This window comes from Chrysemys picta, chromosome 10 (assembly GCF_011386835.1).
Source record: "Chrysemys picta bellii isolate R12L10 chromosome 10, ASM1138683v2, whole genome shotgun sequence".
Lineage (NCBI taxonomy): Eukaryota > Metazoa > Chordata > Testudines > Emydidae > Chrysemys > Chrysemys picta.
The window spans coordinates 33,086,298-33,110,712 of record NC_088800.1 but is presented as its reverse complement, the minus strand read 5'-3'; the positions used below and the strand labels follow the sequence as shown (position 1 = coordinate 33,110,712).

Sequence of the window (24,415 nt, the reverse complement as noted above, 5' to 3'; positions counted from 1 at the left end):
CTTAAGCATTAATCTTTTTAGTACTGCTGTGGTTAGGGTACTGCCTAATCCATTCAATGACAACTTTTGTTTACTTTATAAAACTATTCAGCATATTAGTGACCTTCTTTCCCAAAAGGCTTTACTGTACTTTGGATATTTCTGAAAGCACTCATTTAAGATTAGTCAAATTATTGTTGCGATACATATTCAATCAAGGCTTACCTAGATGGATACTCGGGCTTGTCTACACTTACCGGTGGATCTATGAGCGGCAATCGATACATTGGCGGTCAATTTAGCGGGTCTAGTGAAGACCCGCTAACTCAACCGCAAATCGCTCCGCAGACCGTCCACTTCTGTACTCCACCAGATCGAGAAGAGAAAGGGGAGTCGATGGGAGAGCATCTTCCGTCAACATTGCCTAGTGTGGACCCCGTGGTAAGTAGATCTAGGCTATGTCAATTTGAGTTACACTATTCACATAACTCAAATTGCATACCTTAGATCAAATTTCCCTTGTAGTGTAGACAAGGCCTTAGTGGCAAGCCAGGACGTGACTCTACAGTGCACAAACCTGCTGCATACTAACTGGCCATGCAGAGTCTGATGTGGAGAGCTATTAGTTCATGGTAGCAAAGTGTGCTAGAAGTTCCCAAGTGCACTCTGGCTTAGAGAACTTCTAATGTGTGGTAGCAGAGTCTGCATGGCCAGTTAGTGCTTGGGAGGCTAGTATGCTGTAAATTTACATCCTGACTTGCAGCACACTCTCTCTCTGTAGAGAAGCCATTATAACATTAATTCTAGAACTTAGGCTTAGTTAACTAGTTATTGTTGTGTCTTATAATATTGCTCACTTGTCTTTCTCAGCCAGGTAAGCTGTGATCCCTTTTTCATGAAACAAGCTATGCTTAGCTTGTCTCCTCAGTGAAAGCTGTCTCTCTCCACCCCAAGTTATCCCCCAACAATCCATTCTTTATTTATAACCAGGATCCCATGTTAGTTGTTTTTCCTGTGTGTTCCTTCCTCATCGACTCTACAAGCTCTTCATTAGCATCAGGCTCATTATTGCAAATAGACTTCCATTGAAAGGCACTCAGTACACGATGACCAGCCAGAGAGATAAGTGTTTACTCCCTTCTGCCTGAATAGATCCTGTTTATCACCTCTGGTGACCTGTGTTAACTTATGTACCTTAATAACATAATTTTCCGTAAAGACACGTAACTCCTTAACTATCATTGTACATACATTTTGCAATTATTATGATGACCAGTAAGCTACTGGCTCTTGGTAGAGACCTCACATGCCCCCACTCTTTGGTGAATGATTACATAGGGGAACTCTGTAAACCGCTGTATATGCCCTCTGCCAGTTGGCCCCAGTGGTCTGTTGGTCACATTCTGTGACGTAGGCTGCAGAACAGCAATTGAATAGTAACTTAGCTGTTGTTTTGCACTACCAGTCAAGATTCTAGCATGGTATCTGGCAGGGATGGACTGTGTCCAGTTTACTAGTTCCCTGAGTCTTCTAATTATTCCATAGATGTTTTCTTTCATGATGATTGTGTCAACAGGAATTCATAATAAACAAAAATAAGCCTTAGGAAAAATCCCATTTGAACGCTTTGTCTAAATGTTAATTTTAAAACACAGCAGGAGAGACACCTAGTGGCTGAATCACGCTTCAGCATTTCTGGCTTTCAAGTGCTGACTTAATTAAACTATCATTTTTCTTTCAGGGTATTGTTGGTGGTGTGACTGGAATAATCACTAAACCTGTAGAAGGTAGGCAAAAATTATTAGTAAACCTAAAGCCCATTTTTCAGAAGGCTAACACATTGTACTACTTATAACTTACTTTCTATTAAGAAATATTGACTTAAACATGATAGTACTTATTTAGATCTGAGCTCATTATTTTTGTGTTTCTGAACAAAAGTAACATTTTAAAAATAAAATCATGTCATTTGTAAAAATTAGTTTTGATTTCATATATTTTTACAGTTGTTACTAAAGGTTCTTGTGCAAATTCACATGTAGACTTTGACAGACCAGTTCACATAATATCATGTGCAGCTGCATATGAATAAATCTAAAATGAAAACTTTCTCTGAACAGCAGCCATATAAATGTAAGATATTTTTGCTATTGGACACTTTCAGTAGAGTTTCCTCTGTATCAGCAAATTAACTGTATAAAGCTAGCGCTTGAGTAACTATCTCTACCAGCAAAGTAGTAGAAAAATAGACCTTTATGCATTAAGGTATTTCACCCCATAGGTGGCACATGCGTGTGTGTGTGTGTGTGTGTGTACAATTAGATGTTGAATAATAGCACGGGTAGTATTTGTGTTGTTGTGTAAGTGACACAGTAAAGAATAATTAGAGTGGGAGCCACACTAAACATAACGTATGTTTTAACCATTTGGTCTGTTTTTGCTTTTTTTTTTCATTGTGAAGCTTAACTGGCTTGTGCTTAAACCTGACCGGTAGTTTTTTTGTTTTAAGCCTGCTTCACTCTATCAATATGATGCATGGTAAAAAGAGTAAAAGAGATGAAAAAATAGGTATAATTGCTACTTTTAAAATCTGGCATTTAGATAAGCAATCAGGACACTCTCACAGATCTACAATCCCAATACCTTAAATGTTGACAGAAGAACCATCTAAATATAAGTCAGTTAATGGCACTAAATTTCACCTGATTTTTGCAGGTTGCTAATAAATCAACTGAATTGTTCTTCTCTTCTGAGCAGTGATTCTGTAAAAATGGTAAAAAACTACACACTGTAGTTTGGTTCTTTCTACTTGTGCATCATCACCAGTGCGAATGGTTTGGGAAGCTAAATTCTGACCTTAGTTGCATCTGTGTAAATCCATAGTCTTCACATTTTGCTCTTAATCATACCTGGGAGGAACCTCATTGTCTTTAATGGAAGTGCACTGATGTAACTGGCTCTGATAATTGTAACTTTTTTTAGTAAACAATTTTGATAGTGTAGAAGAAAGAAGAATCCCATTCACCCTCTCTTAGCTGTGTTGGTTCTGAAGGGCTAATGAGATTTAAGGTGAACAGCTGTATCACCAAACACAGACTGGGGAGGTTCTGTACAGCAAAAGGTGTCATTAATACATAGTATTTTTTCTGAGCTGAACTGCATGTAACCAGCTATTTTGGAATGTTTCATCTACAGAATTGTTCTAATTAAAGTTAAGTCTGCATAAAGCAGGAGGTGGATTAACTTTAGAATTTGGATCTTCTGCAAGGGTATGTAACTAATATTGTATTCCCTTTTCTGAAGGGGCTAAAAAGGAAGGTGCAGCTGGATTCTTCAAAGGAGTTGGGAAAGGGCTTGTAGGTGTTGTGGCCCGCCCAACAGGTGGCATCATAGATATGGCAAGCAGTACCTTCCAGGGAATTCAGAGGTAAAATGATGGGGTGGGAGTTGCTGATAGTCTGTTTACCAAATGTTCTCAGGTATGTGCAGTGTGTGATTAGAGATACAGTGGTAACATACGTTTGCTTGCCATTTGATGTGATTAAAGTACAAGATGCATAGGAGGTCTGAGAGTGCACCATAGTGATGCTCTGTTAGGTGCCAGGTGAAGGAAGAGTGCTACAACCAGCTGAGACTGATGCTATTACAGTATAACTTAATATACTACAGTGTCATATGGAGGTTATAAATCAGCTCCAGGTAAACATGAATAATAAAATGAAAGTCCTATATTATGGTGTACCAACTGAAAGTCCATACAAGAATGTAGAAACTAAATAAAAACATAGAACACTTAGTAATTAAAAACGTTATTTTTCAGCTCCTGAATGCTCACAGACATCTCTCACTTTACCCTTCTGTAGAACCTAGACCACTGCAATGACTGTCAGTGGGACTTGTAATCCTAAATCATTTATGCGCTTCTGAAAGTGCAACTGAAAAACTCTTTCTTAAGCTATAGAAGAGTCTATAATTATTTTAGAGTTGGGAAGAAACTTCTCCCATAGGCATGTAGTTTCATAATTGTCTGGCTGATGCAGGATGGCGATGTTACAGATTGCCATGAGACACAAAGTATTTGTATAATTCATGGCTAGCTAGCAAGTATGAGCAGGATCTCTCAAGGTTTGAGGGGATGAATTTTAAATAACTTCTGTGCTGACTAAACTAGTGTAAAAAATAAAATAAAAGAAATGCAAGTAACAAAAACAATTTTGGTGCAAACTGAAGTCTGTAGTAGTTCTGAATACATTGAAATTGTTGGTCTTTGACAGGGTGGCAGAATCAACTGAAGAGGTATCTAATCTCCGTCCTCCACGTCTCATTCATGAAGATGGCATTATCCGGCCATATGACAGGGGTGAAGCTGAGGGTCATGATTTATTTCAGGTAGGAGTTGCATTGTTAACTTAGGTACAGCCTAAATTTTCTAACCATTGAGGAGCTTGCCTATCTATTACCATCCAATGCACACTTTAGTCACAATGAAGAACTAACATATTTGCTATGCAGAGTAAATCCGATTACTGCACAGCCTTTCAATATTCTGTTTTACCAATTGCTCATCTCCTCATTTTGTGTTAAATATTTCACTATGACCCTCGCTTAAAAAGGAGGGGTGAAGATATTTTAGCATTTGAGGGACAGTCTTGTGGGACAATATTTAGGCGGTTAATCCTGTTACTTACGTTTCCCATGTTTTCAATCTGTATTTTTAATGGTAGTGTGCTAAAAGCTACACAACACATATGATGGTCTAGTCTGGTTGACCACCTGCATGGTGTTAGACATTGGTGCCATATTGACAATGAATGCTATTTCTCATATACAGGGGAATTTTAATCCAGTTAATTTTGAGTAAATGCAACAAGACAGGAAACAGGAAAAGCACTTTAAGAACACGCTGGCTGAGATTTCAAATATAATTTAGCTGAAGTATTGGTTATGATAAAAAATAAAAAATACTGGAACAAAATAACTAATTTAAAATGTTTACTTCTAAGTTAAGACTGAAACTTGCATCTTAATTATTGATGATTGCATTTATTTCCTGTAGATATCAACTATTGTTTATGATCCCTCTGCATGGGTTTCTAATGTTGTCCCCTCTCTCTCTCTCTCTCTCTCTCTCTCTCTCTCTCTCTCTCTCTCTCTCGCCCCTTGCATACGCAGCAAGAACTGGAATAATGGAGTAAACATTTTCCATACTTTTTCATGATTTCCTTCATGGGCCTTTAAGAATTTAGATTAAGGGCATGAGTCCATAAAAAAACTCAAAATATTCATTGACTTCTATTAGAACCTCTATGTAGCAGTTGAATGGCACTTTATTTTGTTCTTACTATGAATTGGATAATTTAATTTACCTGTTATGGTCCAAAGGGTAACACGGGAAGGTAGTACACACTAACATGAAATCATTTCCTCTTCCTGTTTTTTAATGATGCTGGGCCTCACTTCTGAGCTCTGAATGGCAAGTGTTTAATAAAGTGGTCACTAAAGAAATATTCATGGTAGTGTAGACGATAAAATGCTCATTGGCTAGTCAGCATTCTCTGGAGGGTATTTAAATAGTGATCTTGCTTAAAAATGCCAAGAAAGGAAAGTAAGCATGGCTACTAAAAATGAATAAAAAATTTGCTCCTGTCTATGAAAATGCTTTTGCAATTTCATAAGTCAGTTATATAAAATTTGAAAATATATCAACTAAAATGCTTCTATTCGTGGTTTAAATAAGCTGCTATAGGTCTGCCCTTGACACTTCTGACTAGCCACATGATTCCATGTTTATAATGAAAAATGAGTAATCTTCTATATAACATGTTCTTCCAATCAAGGAACAGAAGGCTTGGTTGACTCGACCCCTTTGCCCCAAATAAACCTTTTGTATTTCATTTTATGCGATGCATATACATACTATTACACATCATTTAAAACTGTAATCCCTAGTATGTAAATGCCAACTTTTTTAAAGTGAGTGAAGCCACAAGTCTCTCCTTGATGTGTGACATTTCATATTAGGGAAACCAATAATTAATCTTACTAGCAACAAAATGTCTGTTCTATGTTTTATGCATATACGCTGTTGACAAAAAATTTTACTGGCTTCAAACATTTGTCTTAAACATTATTAATAAGATTGTGATCAGTACTCAACACTTCTTTTTTGGAGTTGTTGTGGTGCTTGAGTGCATCTCTGTGCACTAGCATGAATTTTTTTCAGTTCCCTTCTCAAAAATTCTTAATATTAAATAGTTGCAGCCTTTTGTAAAGCAACACTGTCTTAAACTTAGAGTGCAAAAGCAAATTTTTTAAAATTCATCCATTTGTCATACCATATTAAATAAAAATAGAAATGTTAGTTCTAGGTGTGTGCTTGTCACTCTATTGCTTAAAAACACTTTTCAGTGCAATGTTAGACTTCCTGGTCTGTTATGTGGGGAAAATGCTTTTGGTACATGAAAAGGAAAGATGTCGCACAATTAACGTTGGAAATTGGCTGCTATACATATACGTAGCCTCTAAGTTTTGTATGTTTAACCTAATTTTTGTGGATTAGAGTTTGATAATATTATTAAAAATAAATATTCCTGTACATAGTTTTCCATATTGAATTTTCTTTCTGTCGGAAGCCAGGAAATGCTAAGGTTGCTGTGAAACAGCTCTCTCCACCACCCCCCTCAATGCTGTTGCTATACCTGTACATTTGAGAAATTAGGGTGGTGGTGTAGCATAGCCCACATGATCTGTTTTAATGATCAAACAAATACAGAGGGAGCCTTCGAGGAAAATAGGACATTTAGTAAAGGAGTCTTAGCCTTTAAACTAAATCACCCTTTTCTCATAAAAAGCTTGCACTTGTCAAAACACTGAATAATAACTCAATCTGAGTCCTAATTTTGAATTTTCTTGAACTAAATTTGTCAGAACCTTACAGTTAGTGAAACATAGATGTTTTATTTCATATTCCTGGGGGGGGATTCTGCACCACTGCGCATGTGCAAAATTCATGTCCCCCCGCAGATTTCCCTGTTCCCGCAGAAAACAGATTATGTTGGGGAGGTGCTGCAATTACATCTTTTGCACACCAGGGGCTGCTGTGGTGTCAGAGTGGGCAGCCAGCTCAGGGCCAGAGCAGCCAGCTGCAGAGAGGGAGGGGGGCAGCCACTGCCCCATCATAGTATCCTGTCATGGGGCCAGGTGGGGGGACAAGGGATATGGGAGGGATGGACAGTGTGGGGCAGACAGGGCTGCTGGGGGGGCGGTTACATAGGCATTCAGATGAGCTAGTGGGGGGGAACAGACTGGGTGGGGGCACGGGAGCTAGTGTGGTGAAAACATTGAGTCAGGCTGAATGGGAGTGGGGGTGCAGGAACACATGCGGTGGCATAGGGGGATGCAGGGACACATGACGAGGGAGGAGGAGTGGCTGAGTGGGAGTGCAGGGACACATGGAGATGGGTGGGAAGGGGAGTGCAGGGACACACAGGGACTGGAGCAGACCCAACAAACCTTCAGGTTCACTCCCAGGCTCCTGCCCAGGAATTACTTGCCTCTCCCTCAGCTCCTCTGTTACCCCTGACTCCCCCAAGCCTTTGCACTACTACTGAGGGGTACAGGAAATAGGTTTCTGTCTTGTAGTTTAATTGAATTATTACTCAAAGTTCTGTATTAATATGCCAAGTAAGAAATCTGTTTGCCAGAAACCATTTCTTGAATCTTTTTTGTTTTCTGTATTGTTACAGACATACTTGCTGACAGGTATTTTGAAATAAATTAACAAAATAATTGAAACTGGTGTAATTATTTTGTGGTATTTTAACAAATAAGATATGCAGAATTTTCAAAATTTTACAATATTGTGTACAACGTTTTTATTTTTTTGGTGCAGAATTCCACCAGGAATAATTTAAGTGTAATTCTCATGGTTTTTTTCCTCCTGAATTGGCCAGAGTATAAGCTTAAGAAAACAACTATTTTTAGTTGTAAATGAGTTACTGTAGTGTAAACTTGTCTCAGTCTTTGTTCCTTTCGTTCTGTTGCATTTGGTAGCTTCCAATACTCAGTCTTGCACCACTGACATGTTCAACTTTCTTCCTCTCTGCCACTGGTCATTCATGCTGCCATGAAGTCCTGCTGCCACTTTACCATGACAGCATTTCCAGGCTGTTTTCTTCCTGCTTCTGAAATCCTTTTTTAACACATCATGTCTGAAACACTGACTCGCCTCATCTTGCTGAAGTAATTCAACTAAAGTTCTTCAGTGAAAACCTAGACTGCTCCCTGGACCAGGTGGATACATTTTCTCAGATCCCATCACTAGGATTCATTTGCCTTCTGCAACAAATTTAGCCTTCTCATTGTCACTTGATTGGACCTTCTCAAATTTTATCTCCCTCTCACCACCCCACTCTTGTGTATCTGCTGCCTTCCTCACCCCCTTCACTCTTCCTAATGTGAATGCCTAGCTACTAATTCTTTTTCCCCACTTATTACCATTTATTTCCCCCTGTATCTGGAACTCACTTCCTTACCAAGTCCACCATGTGTCCACCATCTCCTGCTTAAAGTCCCTGCTTAAAATGCAGTCTTCAACAAGGCCTATAAAATTTAGGATGCCCCTCTAACATTAAATATAAGTTTCAAAAATAATTAAGACAAAGGCTTGGAACCTTGAGGAAGAATGCCTTACTCTCTCAAACTACCAGGTGGTGGTGGTTTGTTCTGTCTTAAAGCTAGATTATGCATGAAAGGCACTTGATTTAATTGGGTGCTGCAGACTGGTATCCCAGAAAAACTTTGACTGTGAGGAAGTAACATTGCTTCTTGGATTGTAATCTCTGGAACACCCTACACTAGAGTGTCCATAGCTGACCAGCTCAGGGTTAGTGCAGAAGGTTGGAATAGACTCATTTACTCACCAACAAGTCTTGGGATAGCGTGTGCCATTAGTTGTCTTGGCCGTCTATAGCCCAGAATGTAAAAACTGCAGTTGTGACTGACTGCTGCATCATGACACTAGTGAGGAGTTGTTTTACTCTGTTCCCCACAACTTCTGCAACTCCACACAGAAGTCACTTTCAGTCTAATCCATATGTAGGGAGGGCAGTGGCTTTATCTGTTTTATTTGTCTAAGGGCTTATAATGGTGCTTTACAAAGAAGGTAGAAAACCTCTTGATAAAGCGAGCTAACTTTTCATATTTAATAAATAGTTAACACGTTATGCAATTATAGGAATGTGAAATAATTTGCATGGGATGGTGACCTCTACTGGAGCGTGTACATGTACAAAATGATCTGTTCAAACTGGAGAAATGGTCTGAGATAAATAGGATGAAATTCAATAAGGATAAATGCAATGTACTCCACTTAGGAAGGAACAATCAGTTGCACACACACAAAATGGGAAATGACTGCCTAGGAAGGAGTACTGCAGAAAGGGATCTGGGGGTCATAGGGGATCACAAGCTAAATATGAGTCAACAGTGTAACGCTATTGCAAAAAAAAAGCAAACATCTTTGTGGGATGTATTAGCAGGAGTATTGTAAACAAGACATGAGAAGTAATTCTTCTGCTCTACTCTGTGCTGATTAGGCCTCAACTGGAGTATTGTGTCCAGTTCTGGGCACCACATTTCAGGAAAGATGTGGACAAACTGGAGAAAGTCCAGAGAAGAGCAACAAAAATGATTAAAGGTCTAGAAAACATTACCTCTGAGGGAAGATTGAAAAAATTGGGTTTGTTTATTCTGGAGAAGAGAAGCCTGAGAGGGGACATAACAGTTTTCAAGTACATACAAGGTTGTTGCAAGGAGGAGGGAGAAAACGTATTGTTCTTAACCACTGAGGATAGGACAAGAAGCAATGGGCTTAAATTGAAGCAAGGGCGGTTTAGGTTGGATATTAGGAAAAACTTCCTAACTGTCAGAGTGGTTAAGCACTGGAATAAATTGCCTAGGGAGGTTGTGGAATCTCCATCATTGGGGATTTTTAAGAGCAGGTTGGACAAACACCTGTCAGGGATGGTCTAGATAATACTTAGTCCTGCCTTGAGTGCAGGGGACTGGACTAGATGACCTCTCGAGGTCCCTCCCAGTTCTATGAGTCTATGATTGTTCTTCTTTATTAGCTGGAGTGATTTTAGTGGATGTCCAGTTCAGCCCTAAATGCATCTAGTGACAGTTATTCCCCAATTCCCTTTGGTAGTAGATCTTGCAAAAAAAATTAATGTCTTTTAATTCATTTTATCAAAAACATTATCAGAGGTCCTAGAAACTGCTTGTTTATCAAAACCCTTTTTAAATAAAAATGTCTGTCTTGTAATTGTTCTATCAAAAATCATGACTGAAAAATGTTGACAAACTGAAAAATGGTTGCCTTTTAAAATGACAGTAAATATAATTTCCTTGAAAATAAATTTTCACATTTAGAACAAGATGCCAGGTAGAGCTGGTCAATTGTTTAATACTGCAGTTATCCTAAGAGTTAACTGGGTATTTCAGTATGGCAGGCTGAAGTCAAGGATTATGCGATTATCACTGGGGACAGAGAAGTTCCAAAGTTTCATGTAGACACACTTAACCTACTTTCTAATTTAAAAGCTAAACTTGGACCTATTCAGTCTTGTATTGTAAGAGAGTTGAAAATGACTGTCCATAAATGGTTATTGAAAGAGCAGTAAGTTGGACATGGAGGTAAGGGATCCAAGACCTCCCCTCTGTCCCTCTCCCCCAAAAAGATGTTCCCCTAGAAAAGTGTAGGAGCTCTTGAGAATGAAATGCTGCATTCTCAGACTTTCCAGCTACATTTGTTGGTTTGTTTATTGATTTATTAATAGCAGTGTGTTCAAAATTGTTAAAAGAAACAGGAAATGGCATTGACTTGGATTTAGAGACGGTGGTTTTATTTTGAAATATATTTGTCATCTCTGTATCTTTAACTGGCTTTAATTTTTTTAAAGACAGCTAAGCTAGTAAAATAGCAGCAAGATAACCAGCTAGCCTACTGCACATAAAAGTGTAAGTTGAAGTTTTTATTTAAGGCTGATCCCTTTTCAGCATTTTAAGCTTGTTTAAGAAGGAAATTGAAGAGGATTCTCATGTCTCAGACTGAAATTCCCAAAGATGTTTGAGTTTCTTCAAAAAGGACTTTAATTGTTCAGACAAAGAAGAAAAAAAGAAGATAATCTTTTATGGCCAAATGTAGGAGCAGGTTTCCATTTTCAGTTTGAGATGTGCTGTCTTTCACAATCAGCCGTTGAATATGCACACCTAACTTTAGGATTTGGAATGAAGCTGGCAAAATGTTTTTTTGCTCCATTTATTTCAAGTAGTAAAACAATCATGCTTCAGATGTGTAGGAAGTCCATTACATAGATTGAAGGTTATATATTTTAGAATTCATACATTGCCTTCATTCTCCAACTTGGAGGGATGTGAAGAATTTTCCTGGATCAACAGTTGAATGTGAAGCTCCTGCTTTCTCATTTCTTTGACATTGCATTTCTTTGGCATTGCATATTTTAGAATATCAGAAGTCTGGTTTGAAAGTGTGTCATAACATGAACCTACAATAGATTAGAAACTTGTTTGTAATGATTTGTGGTGACTGAAAGAAATGGATATTGGATTTTAAAAGATTTATTGGAGTGTCTTGTTATTGAAACCCACTCCAAAGGTGCACAAAGTCCATATAACTTAAAACACTGAAATTTTAATCTATTTTAACTGAGTTGAAAGATTATGTATATTGCAATGTATAATATGTTTTAAGTTGCTTGGAAAGATTTTTTAAATATGTGAAAATGAAGAGCAAACCTAAATAAGTGTTGAAACCTGTTTTAATGGACTTGGTATTGATGTGAACCATGATCACTCTGAGACCTTTCCATGTATTTTACTTGAGCTAAACAGGAATTGTAGCCTACACAGTAGAATATAGAAAGAAAGAAGCAAAGTTAAGCTTAACTTTTATTGTTCTTGATAGATATACATTAATATAGTGAGTATTTGTTTAAGAAGTATACAGAATTAAAAATTTAGCTTTAAAAGGGGGATTACTAAAGAAAAATGGATCCAAATTCTTTCACCCTTTCTTCCATTGAATGTCATTCAGGTTCATGAATAGCCTACTGATTTAAGTGGGACAACTGACAAAATATGCTACTACTCAGCATGAGTAAGGGTATTGGAACTTGACCCAAAGAAAATTAAGTAACATTGGTAGCAATGAGGAGCTAAAAGTATTCATGTTAATCAGTTATATAATTAAGTAAGGTTTGGATTATCTTGATAGCAGAAGGATAGGCACTAGCTGTATTCTTATCCAAGGCAAAGCCATTTTGCATCCCTCTAAGCAAAGGATGCGTGGTTTTCATTATTCCTTTCATTACCCCACATAGTTGCATCAGTTTCACACATGATGACAGTGGATGCTGCATTCTAACAGGCAGTGTAGGGAGTTGGGTTAATTTAGAAAAAAACTGGCATGCATTGATTTGCTTTATCTTGCTCATTTTATTAATTAAAAATATTATTTCTTAGAAGTGTTGTATGTATTCTACAAAGACTTCAGACAGTAATGTAAAATTTCTTCAATTCTAGATGGCTAAATACAGATGCAAAATTATAGTAATGTTTAACAGTGCCTTGACAATATTGAGCTGAAATCTTATTAAACATTTATTCGAAAATATATCTCAAATACTCTTGTGTATTGAAATCTCTTGTGTTTAGCAATGAAGTGTGAAGTTGGTTTTGTGAACTTAGAAAGTAGAGATGTTGTTTTTGTTACAGTTGCTATTGCCAAAACTTAATCCAAACCCATCCAAGTATGATAAATCATATAAATCATAAAATAAATGATGCAGGATTCATGCCTCATGGTGTACTACATTTGTAACGGTTATGGTCTAAATTTGAATATTAGTGACAGAATCTCCCAAACGCTACACATTTTAATTGTACATGAGCATAAAGCAGTCTACAGCGCACATCCTAGGCTGCCATATTAACATTCCTTTTTAACCCTAGCAAATCACCTCCCCTGCCCTTAATAAGCTGCCTTACAGTTGAGCAACCTTATGTGTGTATTTCCCCACAACATACAGATTGTAAACAAGAAAGTTAATTCAAGGGAAGGACTTGGATTTTAAATCATTGTTTACCACATAAGACAAGAAGCAAGTTCTCTAATGTGTGTAAGTTTGTCTGCATATGATTGTGGAGTTAAAATTGTGTGTTCAATATGATTTCATTTTTTGTTTGTTTTACCTCCATAACTTACTGTCATTTGGTCAGTTTGCTCTCTCCAGAGCCCACAGATGTGTTGTCATATCCTCATCAGTCTCATATCCTCAGTATTATCATTATCATACCTTCTGTGTGTGTAAATGCGTGGAGGAGATTGCTTGTATTTTGGTGTTTGTGAAATGTCAGTACCTGGCATTTTTCTGTGATTTATCACGAAAGATAAAGGTTAGATATTAGTGACTGAATCTCTCAAATGGTACACATTTTAAGTGTACCTTAATACAAACCAGTTTACAGACAGCCCCCAGACAGTATTTACATTCTTGAATTGTCATGTTTCAGTTAAACAGCAGATAAAACGTTGCTAATTCTAAGAAGTTGGTTTAACAGAATTAAGTCCATAAAAACTCGCTGGAAAAGAAAACAATTTTTTTAACTTTACTCTTACTTGAAGACTCAGCTCCCTATTACTAATATATCAGAAACATACCTGAGATGTTGGATTTAATATGCATTTTCCTTTTCAGCCTATATGTTCCATAAATACTTGTATCTAACATTTCACTTGCTAACATTTTATAATAAAAGGCCTGATCCTGAGAGGTGCTGAGTAGATTCAACCTGATAGTTTCTTGTGCAGGACACCTCTCTCTGGATCATGATCTGAGTTGTATGTTTAAAACTAGGCATATTCTTTAAACAACATATCACAGGATTCTCACTCTTGTGTTCAAGGATCCAATGTGAGGCTTGGCAGAAGGAGAGAGCTCCTAGACAACCAATGGCAGAAAAAGAATGACAGTTGAAAAAATTAATAGGAATGTTCCACCTGTTTGAGTGATTGAGGACTTGAACAGATATAAAAAATGACTTAACTTTGGGTGTGAGACTCCCATGAAATAACTTCAAAGAACTAAAATGACTAGATAAATTTTTGACCTGGAAATAATAAATCCAATATAAATTGAGTATTTAAAATATGTTCCTAGAATCCTAGAAATGTAGGCCTGTAAGGGACCTCAGGAAGTCAAGTTAACTACCTTTATAGTTGGAAAGATTTTCCTAATATCTAACCTAAATCTCCCTTGCTGTAGATTAAGCTCATTATGTCTCATCCTCTCTTAAGTGCTCATGAAGTCCTCTTTATAACAGACTGTTAACAGGTCCCCTCTGTCTTCTTTTCTTAAAACTAAACCCAGTTTAAATCTTCATTTTCCTTTTTCAGAACTCTCATATCAGAAAGCTGGAAGGAGAAAGTTATCGATACCACTGTGTGCTTCCAGGAGGCAAGAAGACAAACCTTGTTGTTACCAATAGGTATTACTATCAGCATAGCCTAATATCTGTTCAAAAGCTGCTTTTTAGAAGCGTTCCATATTTTCAGGGCTTTGTCTCTTTCTTAGTGTGATAAATAAAAATCAATTATTCTTTGGCCTATAGAAGTTATGTTAAACTTCTGTGAACTTTCCTGTCTATTTCCCGATATTTTAAACTTCCTTTATTTTGTTCCTATAAAAATTTTAAAATGGAACCAAATCTCTTCATATTAACGTACCTGCTTGGAAATAGATCTTAATCAATGTCATTGTGGTTTGTGGCATTTTTCATGCAACTGTACTTGACTAGGAGGCATACAATGCATGCAAATGAACATCCACAAAGAGCAGTTAATCTCTTTCATGTATTAGATGAATGGACTCCAGCAACCTGGGGTTTTGTTTCCCAAATGATTGTTTTGCCCCTGAGTAATGTGTCTTTTATTCAAATAGGTAGACTAGGTTATACTGAAACTAAAATTCCTAAATTGTTGTAACAATCAAACTCTAATTGTTTGAGAAATGGATTTCAACCTTGTTTCTTACATTACATTACTCACTCGCTGTATACATCTACTTTATCCCACATGCTCCAACAACCGTGCCAACGTTAATGTGCCAGTTGAGGCACCTGTGACTTTTTTGTACAAACAGGAGAAGAAATATAGCAATCGCTACTTAAGAACAATGAGAACATCACTTAGTAGGTCACTGCCTATGGTCTTAGACACAAACAGTTGAGGGATTTAATTGTTTTTAGAAGTGCTTAAACAGAAGCAAAGAGCACATGAAATGTGGTCTTACCGACCTGAGAAACAGAATGAGTGACTAGTTTCTGATCTTACTGATCACATGGGGGTAGGTTCACCCAATACAAAACCCACATGAAAATGCCTCTTAGTTAACTTTGACAGCCCATCCACCTTGAAATTCACAATGCAATAGAAAAAGCCTGTTGAAACTACTATTGAAGTCCTGATAGTAGTAACAAGTTAAGGCTTGTCTTCACTGCAGCGTGAGCTCGCCATATAACTGGAATGTAGGTCCTAAGCTGACTTCAGTCCCCACACACAAATTTTGTAGCTAGAGTTAAATGTTTGAACTCAACTTAAACTAGCTCGCCTGTTGGGGATATGGGTTGAAGTTTGAGTGCTCCTGACACTCCAGCTGCTAATGCAGCAGGGATGCAACTACAGCTTGAGTTAGCACAACTCATCAAATAGCTTTATGTAGCTCAAGTGTGTTTTTCGCTGTGTGCTTGCTCACAGCAACTTGAGCTAGCTGTTGCAATGACGATAAGCCCTGAATTTTCAACCCTGATGAAAAGGTGGTTTTAGTTGCTGTTTGTTTTTTTTCTGTTTATGCAGATTGGTCTAAAACATAAGCTATTTTTGAGTACTCCTGATACGCAAATTGTCAAGGTAGTCCCAGCACCAAACTCATAGCCTTCAAGTAACATACCCACCCCTTGGCTCTGGAGCGATCACTGGTCTGTCATAAACATAAGGACAAGTCAAAATTAACCTTGTTTTCCTTCTGATAAAGTCATGGCTCTAGGAGGAGGTTATTTCACAATGCTTTTGTCTTTTGGATAGGAGGCTGATGTGTGTAAAAGACGTGGAGATCCTAGGCCATGTAACAGACTGGGATTATTTATTTGAAGATTTTACACATCCTCCTTCTGTCGAAACAAATGTACTAAAAATCACTGTGAAGGTAAAAAAATATTTATGCCTTTGGAGTGCAGATCTACTCTGAAAAGTGACTTGGATTTAAAAAGTATCAAAACGGCATTTTGGAGTTCTGTGTGTCAGGAAAACACCACTCTCACTGTAATCGCTAACACCCTGAAAGTCAAATTGAGTCTCTTCCCCCCTATTCCCCACCTTACGTCTTCCATAAATAAAGGTTTTGCAGGCAAAATTATGCCCTCAACTAACATTTGCAACCCTATGATGTATACATAGACTTTCTGTGAAACCTCTCCAGCTTCACTGCCTTTAACAGACATGCACAGTTGTAACTGACTGAAACTTTTTAAGAATCTTATAATGTCAGGTACAGAAAAAGTATATTTTAATAAGGCTCAAACCCTTATTTTTAGAACATAAGTCCAAAAGCTTAACTTTTTGCTGCTATGCTATACTGAAAATTTTGATTTAAATTTTTTTACATGTAGCACAGCCTCTGCTGCTTTCAGCATTTGGTCTTAAGACCTATATTGATATATCAATTTCTAATAAAGATTATGCATCCAATTCCTTGGAAAATTCAAGAATTTAGTGGAAAGTTAGGAATCCTAGATTAGAAGAAGCGACCTTATCAGGCTGTTTATATTACCAGGTGTTCTTGTATTGTTACTGTATGTCAGCCAATTTCAGAATCTTTGCATTTCCAGGGTTCTAGCTAAATCAAAAACTACTATAATTCAGCCAGTGCATGCTGCATGTGTAATGTTGATGAAATTTTTTGTGCCTTGTTATACTCTTTTTAAAATACCCCAATTATATAAAAAGCGTGATTGTCAAGAACTTGGATTGTAACATCATTCTACTTGAATTGTATCCTTGCATAACTTGACACTTTGTTGTCATTTCTGAGCGGAGCTAATTTTACTGTGTCGTCCTATATCCACAGATTTTGCCTGCAATTTAAGGAAATGGACTAGTATTTTTAATTTTTCACCGATGATGAGTTAGCTAGCAGTCTTGTTGCATGATACTTATCCATAGAAATTCACTTACTAAAATTTATTTTTTCAGATATGTAAACATCTGTCTCTAAACATAACTACTTTGATAATAAATTAGGATGATTGTGGTGTGAAGTCATTTATTTATAATATGGTCTGGATCTGTACAGAAAGAAAAGCAGATATAACTTTAAAGATGACATGTAAGCAACCCAATATTGGGTTGTGAATTTTTTCCCCAAGGCTTTTAAATTTATTTTTATTTCTCTTTTTTCAGGATCAGGGGCTGTTAATGTTCCAAAAAAAGGACCATGCAGTTCATGAATGTCTGAAGAAAATTCAATTGAAGGATGAAACTAGTGCAAGGGTAACTATTTCATTATTTATTTATTTATTTTTACATCTCATGCCATTCTAGCAAAATCAAAAACTATTGTCATTCAGCCAAAGGGGAGGGCCTGCTTGAAAGGATTAAAGCAGGCCTGCCCTGACTACTGGTTATTTGATACAGAGGTCATTTAACACTGCACTGGATCCAGATACATGTACCTTTTTAAGATGTATACCTTTGTGTACAATAACAATCCTAAAAGAGACAGTCTCTGTAAATTTCCCCTAATGTGAAATGTTTCTGAATGCTGGGAATCTTGTGAAAGGCAAGACAGTGCCTGGGGAGGCCTCAAAAGTGCCTTCTGTAAGTGCTGAAAGGTAGCCGGTATGGTTCAGAGAAGACTGTGGCCCCAACTATGTCAGTTTCCTCCTTTCTCAAAGCAAGTGTGCATGTAAGGACCCTCTCTCTCTATGCCCAGAGCTACTTCTCAGATTTTGAGCAAAAAGTCACTTAATTTCTTGTGTTTTGTTGTATTATCACAGCTAGGTAGAAGTATTAGGTAACCTACCTTGACTTTTTGTTTTGGACACTTCAGGAATTCAGATAACAATGGCAGATTTAAGCACTCGCTCGTTCTCCATATTGCAAGAGGTCAATGCACGTACCTATTGACTTTTCTGCCTAGGGTTGTTGCCTCTTCAATTAATTGGCTATATTGATTATTTGAAAATCCCCAATTAATAAACTAAACTTCTGAGGTTTGATAGATTCTAGTCCCAGAATCAGGTACAGTAGTATTAAAATTACTGTTTGGTTGGGAACCCTGCTATGCACAGCTGCAACACTTGCACTTAGAAAAGTTTTGAAATATTCAGTAATTTTATTAACACTAGTAAAAACACAAATGTTCCTATGCAAACAAGAAAGTAACAGTAGTGCAATATTAATTTGACTTCCAGCATCATATTATATTATATAATATTCAGCATCATATATATAATATGCATACTCACACAGTTCTGGAAGTGGGAAGACAGGTGATGGTCCACGAGGGTCCTATCCTGTCCCTAGCATGCCAAGCAAGTCCAATGGTTGAGATCTCTTTGGCTTAGATGGTGGGTGGGCCTATAATAAGGTCTGATGACTGTCCTGAATACTCATAAGACAATTCTGCCTCCTTTGCCCATAACTAACTTCCTCACCTTAATAACAAGGAGTCTGGTGGCACCTTAAAGACTAACAGATTTATTTGGGCATAAGCTTTCGTGGGTAAAAACCTCACTTCTTCAGATGCAGTGAGGTTTTTACCCACGAAAGCTTATGCCCAAATAAATCTGTTAGTCTTTAAGGTGCCACCAGACTCCTTGTTGTTTTTGTAGATACAGACTAACACGGCTACCCCCTGATACTTAATAATGTTGGGGGTATCCTTATCCTATAGCTTAGTAATTAATTATGTCAAATTTATTAGCATATACATCAATTGGTTATTGTGGCAATCTTGTGCTTATACATCTGCTGATATTCCTAACCTAAAATACCCCAAAGTGGTATGAACAGGTTTGTTATGTTTACATGTCAGCATTTTATGCAAGATCTCAGCAGAACTATATACTGTAAAACAAGCAAAATAATATATCTTATGACTCAGCGTAACTGCTGGTCAACTTAATTTTGATAAGGATTATAGGCCTGACTTCCTTATGCCAACTCTGTAAGCTAATACAGGCTTGGGCCTGCAGATTCCTTGCATTATTCTGGATACTATACCTTATTTTTGTATTCAAGCTGACTTAAAATCTATAGGATATTCCCTAGACTGGTCCATAGGGCCTTCACCTCCATCCCACACTGATAAACAATGGAGGCTTTTTGCTATCCTCTCCAACCCGTTTTACAAGCTGAAAAAAATTCTCTTGCCTAATTACAAGTTTTAGGTTGTCTTCAAATTTTGGGGAACCTAAATCTTTCTGGTTGGTCTTAGTTCACATTCAAAGTTTGCATTGAGTTGTTGAGAGGTATAGAAAGGGAGATAGCATACACACAAGCCAGCTTCACTCTATCATATTACACACACTAAATGAGTACACTGTTTCTAAAAAGAAAGGCATGTCAGATTGAATCCAGGATAATGGAAATTAATGCATCCTCTTAGCTTAAATGCTCCTTGTTCCATTTTTTTCATTAAATATGAGACTCTCCTTTGGTATCCTTGTTTTGTTGTATTGTTTTGAGAAAATCACCTGTATTACTATTTTTGTGAATACCATTTGATACATAGAGCAGTAATTAAAATATTAACCTTACTGAGGTGTTGGATATACATCCAACGTATAGGTGGCCAAAGCTTTCCAAGTTGGGTGAATACATTTAGACAGGCGTCTAAGTGGTCTGCCTTTCAAAGTTACAGAGCACTGACTTAAATGGAAATTTTACATGCTCAGCACATGTGAAAATGAAGTTACTTAAGGAACCTTGTTGTATCAGTGCCCTAAGTGTGTGCCTAACTATTTAAGCATGTGAGGAGTCTCATTGAAGGGTTAAGTATGTATTTTAAGAATGTGAATATTCCCATTGACCTCAGTTGGGACTATTCACTTGCTGAAGATTAGGCCCATGCTTAAGCGTTTTGCTGAATAGGGCATAGGTTCCTAATTTTAGGAACACAAGTTGAAAGTTTTGGCCAGTGTTCACACCTTTGCACTAGTGCTGATTGCTTTCAGACAGTGAGTGCCAGCATTTTAATCAGTCACCGTGTTTTGTTGTTTGCAGAACTAAAATACATTTTAGAAAATACACCTGTTTCAAAAATTGCCATAATTCAGTAAGTTGTGACTGTTTTTTGGTGGGGATCGCTAGCTAAACATGGCCTTTATTAATTTTATTATTGCTTTACAGAGAATTTGTCATGCTGTTAATGAAGCCCAAGCAGCAAGACAGCAGCAAAAATTGGTGAAGAAAGCTTCACTGAAATTAATCAAACCACAGTCACCACCTTAATGATAACAGGGTTTGCATTTGGTTTAACGAGTGGTATGTGATCTTATTCCTGAAGATTTACCAGAAGCAATTTGTATACAATGTACAGAAAAAAATGAAATGCACTGATGGTCTTCCTGCAGGGTGTAGCTCCTATATTATCTAGACCACCTTTCATTTTTAAAAGTGAAGTTTCTTGGCAATTGTTGCATAACATCATCTGATGGACTTTAACATTCCCCTTCAGCATATATATGTATTTTGATTATTTTGCAGGAAACAAATTCAATACGTTGAAAATTTCCTTTAGAAAAGAGAAACTTTTATGGATTTTCCTCTTACCTTTTTTCCGATTATTAAGAAAAATATCCAACAATTCTTTTTCACAGACTTGAATTGCTACTTGCATGAAACTATACCTAATTTGCAGTATAATGTAATGGTTTACAAATGAATTAGCAATAAATAATAATTCTAACTTTTGAAAACTAAAATCCATATATATCTAATTGAAGCTTATTAATAATATGTCCTTTATATTAGGAAATATTTCTAATGTTTAAAAATGTTCTTGTGGTGTTGGTCTTTCTATATTTGAAAGAAATACAGGGCTATTTGTACTCTGTGGTACAAGAAAATATTGCACTTTAGAATAATGTAAAAAAAGAATGTGGGTATATATAAAACACATCATTACTTCTCAGCAGAGACATGCACTTTAGAAATAATAGCCAATTTGCATATTATTAGAAATAATAGCCAATTTGTGTATTATTAGAAATAAAATTGCTCTAACTCACTTTAAAAATTGACAGCTTAGGTTCTCCTAAAATGACAAGCCATTTAATATCTTAATATGTATTAATAATAGGAAGGATTTAGTAGTAGACTGCACATTAATACTGGCTGTAGTTGAAAACTTAAATAGCTAGTGGGAAGATTTCCCTGTGAAGAAAATACAACTCATTTTTATACAACAAAATATATGCAGTTGGTCAAAAACTTGAACATTGATTTGTTGTCCATATTTCAGTGTCTAATTGATATTTGCCTGAGATTTGCCATTTACTTAAGTTAAATAATCAACAGCTGACGGTAGTATTCTTACTGAGTGTACTATTGCTTGTCTTGAATACTACTTCTAGGCCCCAGTTCAACAAGATACATAAGCGTATAACTAATCTTTAAGTGTATGAATAGTCTCATTGACTTCATTGAGACAACTCACTGCTTAAAGTTAGTCACATGCTTAAGTACCTTTCTGAATCAGGCCTATATGAGCAAACTGTTTAGTTGAGTCATCAGTAAACCGAGACCTACCACTGTCAAATGTTTGGCTTTCAAATAAGAGAATATGTGCCCTAAAACACCACTTGTAAATTTTTGCATTTTTTACTTTGTACCTCAACTAGAGAAAAAGACCAGTTATTGACTTGCCCTTATTTTTCTTTATATATGCAAGCTTAAAGACTGCCAGTATGAACTCGGTGTTGAATAGATTCTTGCTCTGTCAATATTTGAACTTTATTTCTGCTGAAGCAATCATCAAAGATAGAGGAAGACTCAAATTTCAAATCTGTACCAGAATCTAAACTTTCCCAGATTTCAGGGGTATGGAATTCTAGTGTTCTGGCCTGGGTCCATAGCTAATTAAGTGGTATACTTTGTCTGTCTTACCAAAGGAGAGAAATTAAAGATAATGAAAATGTGCTGCCAAATATGAAGCATCTAGGGAAAACTTGCACCTGTGCTTCATTTACTGCTGCTATGTACATTTGTAGTTTTGAACATCACATAGTACAGTAGGAAGAAAAAACCTTAATTCCTTAACTGTGAGGCCTTAGACACAGCTGTTGGCTAGAGAAGTCCTGAATGTGTAGTTTCATTCTAATGTTAAAACAGTACAGTGAATTGATAGAATGAGTTGTTTGGTATATTCTGTACATTTCAACTACTCCGTTTAAAATACGGACAAAATAAAATCTTTATATGCAGTTATTTATGGTTTGAGTCTCAAAAATCATGGTATGAATCTCAAATGATGAATGAGGTTTATTTTCCAAGTGAAACTTATAAACATTCCTAAAATACTTATGGTGGGGGTACAGGTGGAAAAAGAGTACTCACATACACTCAAATTGTAAACTTACATACTGCACAAGAGTTCTCATTGTGTCATTGTTTTCTGCACTGCCTTTCCTGATCTCAGTTTGTGGCCTCTGAGGAGCAAACTGGCAAATCCTGATAGAAATCAGAAATTTCACTACTCTTTGCAGAATTGGTCTTGGATTTTTAGAGGCTGTCATGTTGATTGAGGGGAGTAGTGGGTATTAAAACTGATCCCAAATTTTTGCTCCCAGTTTTCTGCCATCTTGACTCATGTGATTCTCTTCACAGTTGCTATTATATCTGTAATAGTAGTTTAGTCTTGTCTGCAAATATTGTAGATAATACTTAATCATTTAAATAAACATGATGAAATAGTTTTATATACCGATTAAATACAGATGGAAAAATGAAAAAAAAGTGATTATTTTATACTAACATTTTTACAACTTGGGTCATCTAGCAAGGGCTTTGGACCTTTAGATTCACATTGCAGATCTCCACTACTTGAGCCAACACAGTAACTGGTGGTAGTGTCAGGCTGTTACCAACTATGTGGGCCAGCCACTAGAGGGGATCCTAGATGTACTCTCCCCCAGTGGGTATCACAGCTGTTTGCTAACAGAAGAGGAACATGCTCCATGCTCTTGGTTCAATTCCAGATTATGTATGGGAATGTGGTCCACTAGGTAAACCCTTCTGCCCTGCCTCTTTTCATCTATCTTCCCTACCCTAGCTCCTGCCTCTGTTCTACACTCCTCTTATCTAATCCCTACACCCTGGCTCCTGTCCCTTTCTTCTTCACCTGTATATGCCCCAACTCCCTCTGCTGCTGTCCACCCCCACTCTCTTCTACATCCTCCTCCCTCTGATTCCTGCAAACCCCATCTATTCCCCTCCCTTTCTTACTCCTCTCCAAACACCATTCTATTTTGTCTTACGCAGTGCTTTTCAAACTAAAGCTATCATGGCAGGAGTATGAATGTTTTCAATGGATTCTTCAGCTAATGGCTTGTAGTATTCAAAAAACTTAAACTTATCTGAGAAAATATAATTATTGAATTAATATAACAAGATGTATATCTTCAATTGGCTGCAAAGAACTTCTCCCCCAGGACATCTCAAGTCATGAAAAAACATAAAATACAAAAGAGCACAAAAAAGTTTAATTTAAAATGTGAAAAAATTAACTTGTAAACCTTTTGGTAATAGCTGGTATAAATTTAATACAGTCTGAATCAGTTATGCCAAAAGTTTACAAATATGTATCACCATGTATCAAAGCGTGAATATGAACAATGGCTATTTCTCAAAGTGGATGCCAGTGGACTACCAACTTCAAGGGGAGTAACAGTAAGACTGTAAGAAGAAAGCACCTTTCTAAGAAGAAAGCCATTTGTCTGATGTGCAAGTTATCTTAAAAAACAGATTATGGCTCTGTTTTTATTATACCTTCCACGGATGACATCAGTACACTATTATATATATCACCATATGAAGGATAAAATCAAAGTTAAAGCGTTTTTGTGATGCATCTAATATAAAATATATATTCTTAGTCAAAGTGCAGGAATTGTGTACAGTTATGAATGCTTATGTCCTTCCAGTTGTGCAGTTCCCTTCCTTAAACTGTGGATATTTTATTTACATAATCACTGTATTGTTATGTCTCAGTAACAATGCTGTGAATATGCAAATCTCCCAACTCTGGCTACTATAATCTCTCCGCTCTGATTTGCTCCTGCTTGTGGAGTTTTCAAG

The 24,415-nt window shown here is 36.9% G+C and overlaps 1 protein-coding gene across 8 annotated transcripts in view; it reads left to right on the top strand.

Annotated features, from left to right (window-relative positions):
* The window catches only part of VPS13C (vacuolar protein sorting 13 homolog C), a 213,820-nt gene extending 191,274 nt beyond the window's left edge, over positions 1-22,546 (top strand). For 7 of the 8 annotated variants that reach the window (XM_065558347.1, XM_042853814.2, XM_005285023.5 and 4 more), the window contains 7 exons: positions 1,721-1,766; positions 3,283-3,406; positions 4,254-4,368; positions 14,456-14,547; positions 16,142-16,262; positions 17,516-17,605; positions 20,468-22,546. In XM_065558347.1, the coding sequence (XP_065414419.1) occupies positions 1,721-1,766; positions 3,283-3,406; positions 4,254-4,368; positions 14,456-14,547; positions 16,142-16,262; positions 17,516-17,605; positions 20,468-20,569 (690 nt within the window). In that variant the 3' untranslated portion in view covers positions 20,570-22,546. Of the gene's footprint in view, positions 1-1,720; positions 1,767-3,282; positions 3,407-4,253; positions 4,369-5,151; positions 6,573-14,455; positions 14,548-16,141; positions 16,263-17,515; positions 17,606-20,467 lie in introns of those variants that run through there. The other variant, XM_008164095.4, reaches the window with a different exon arrangement.
* Positions 22,547-24,415: the final 1,869 nt, after the last annotated feature.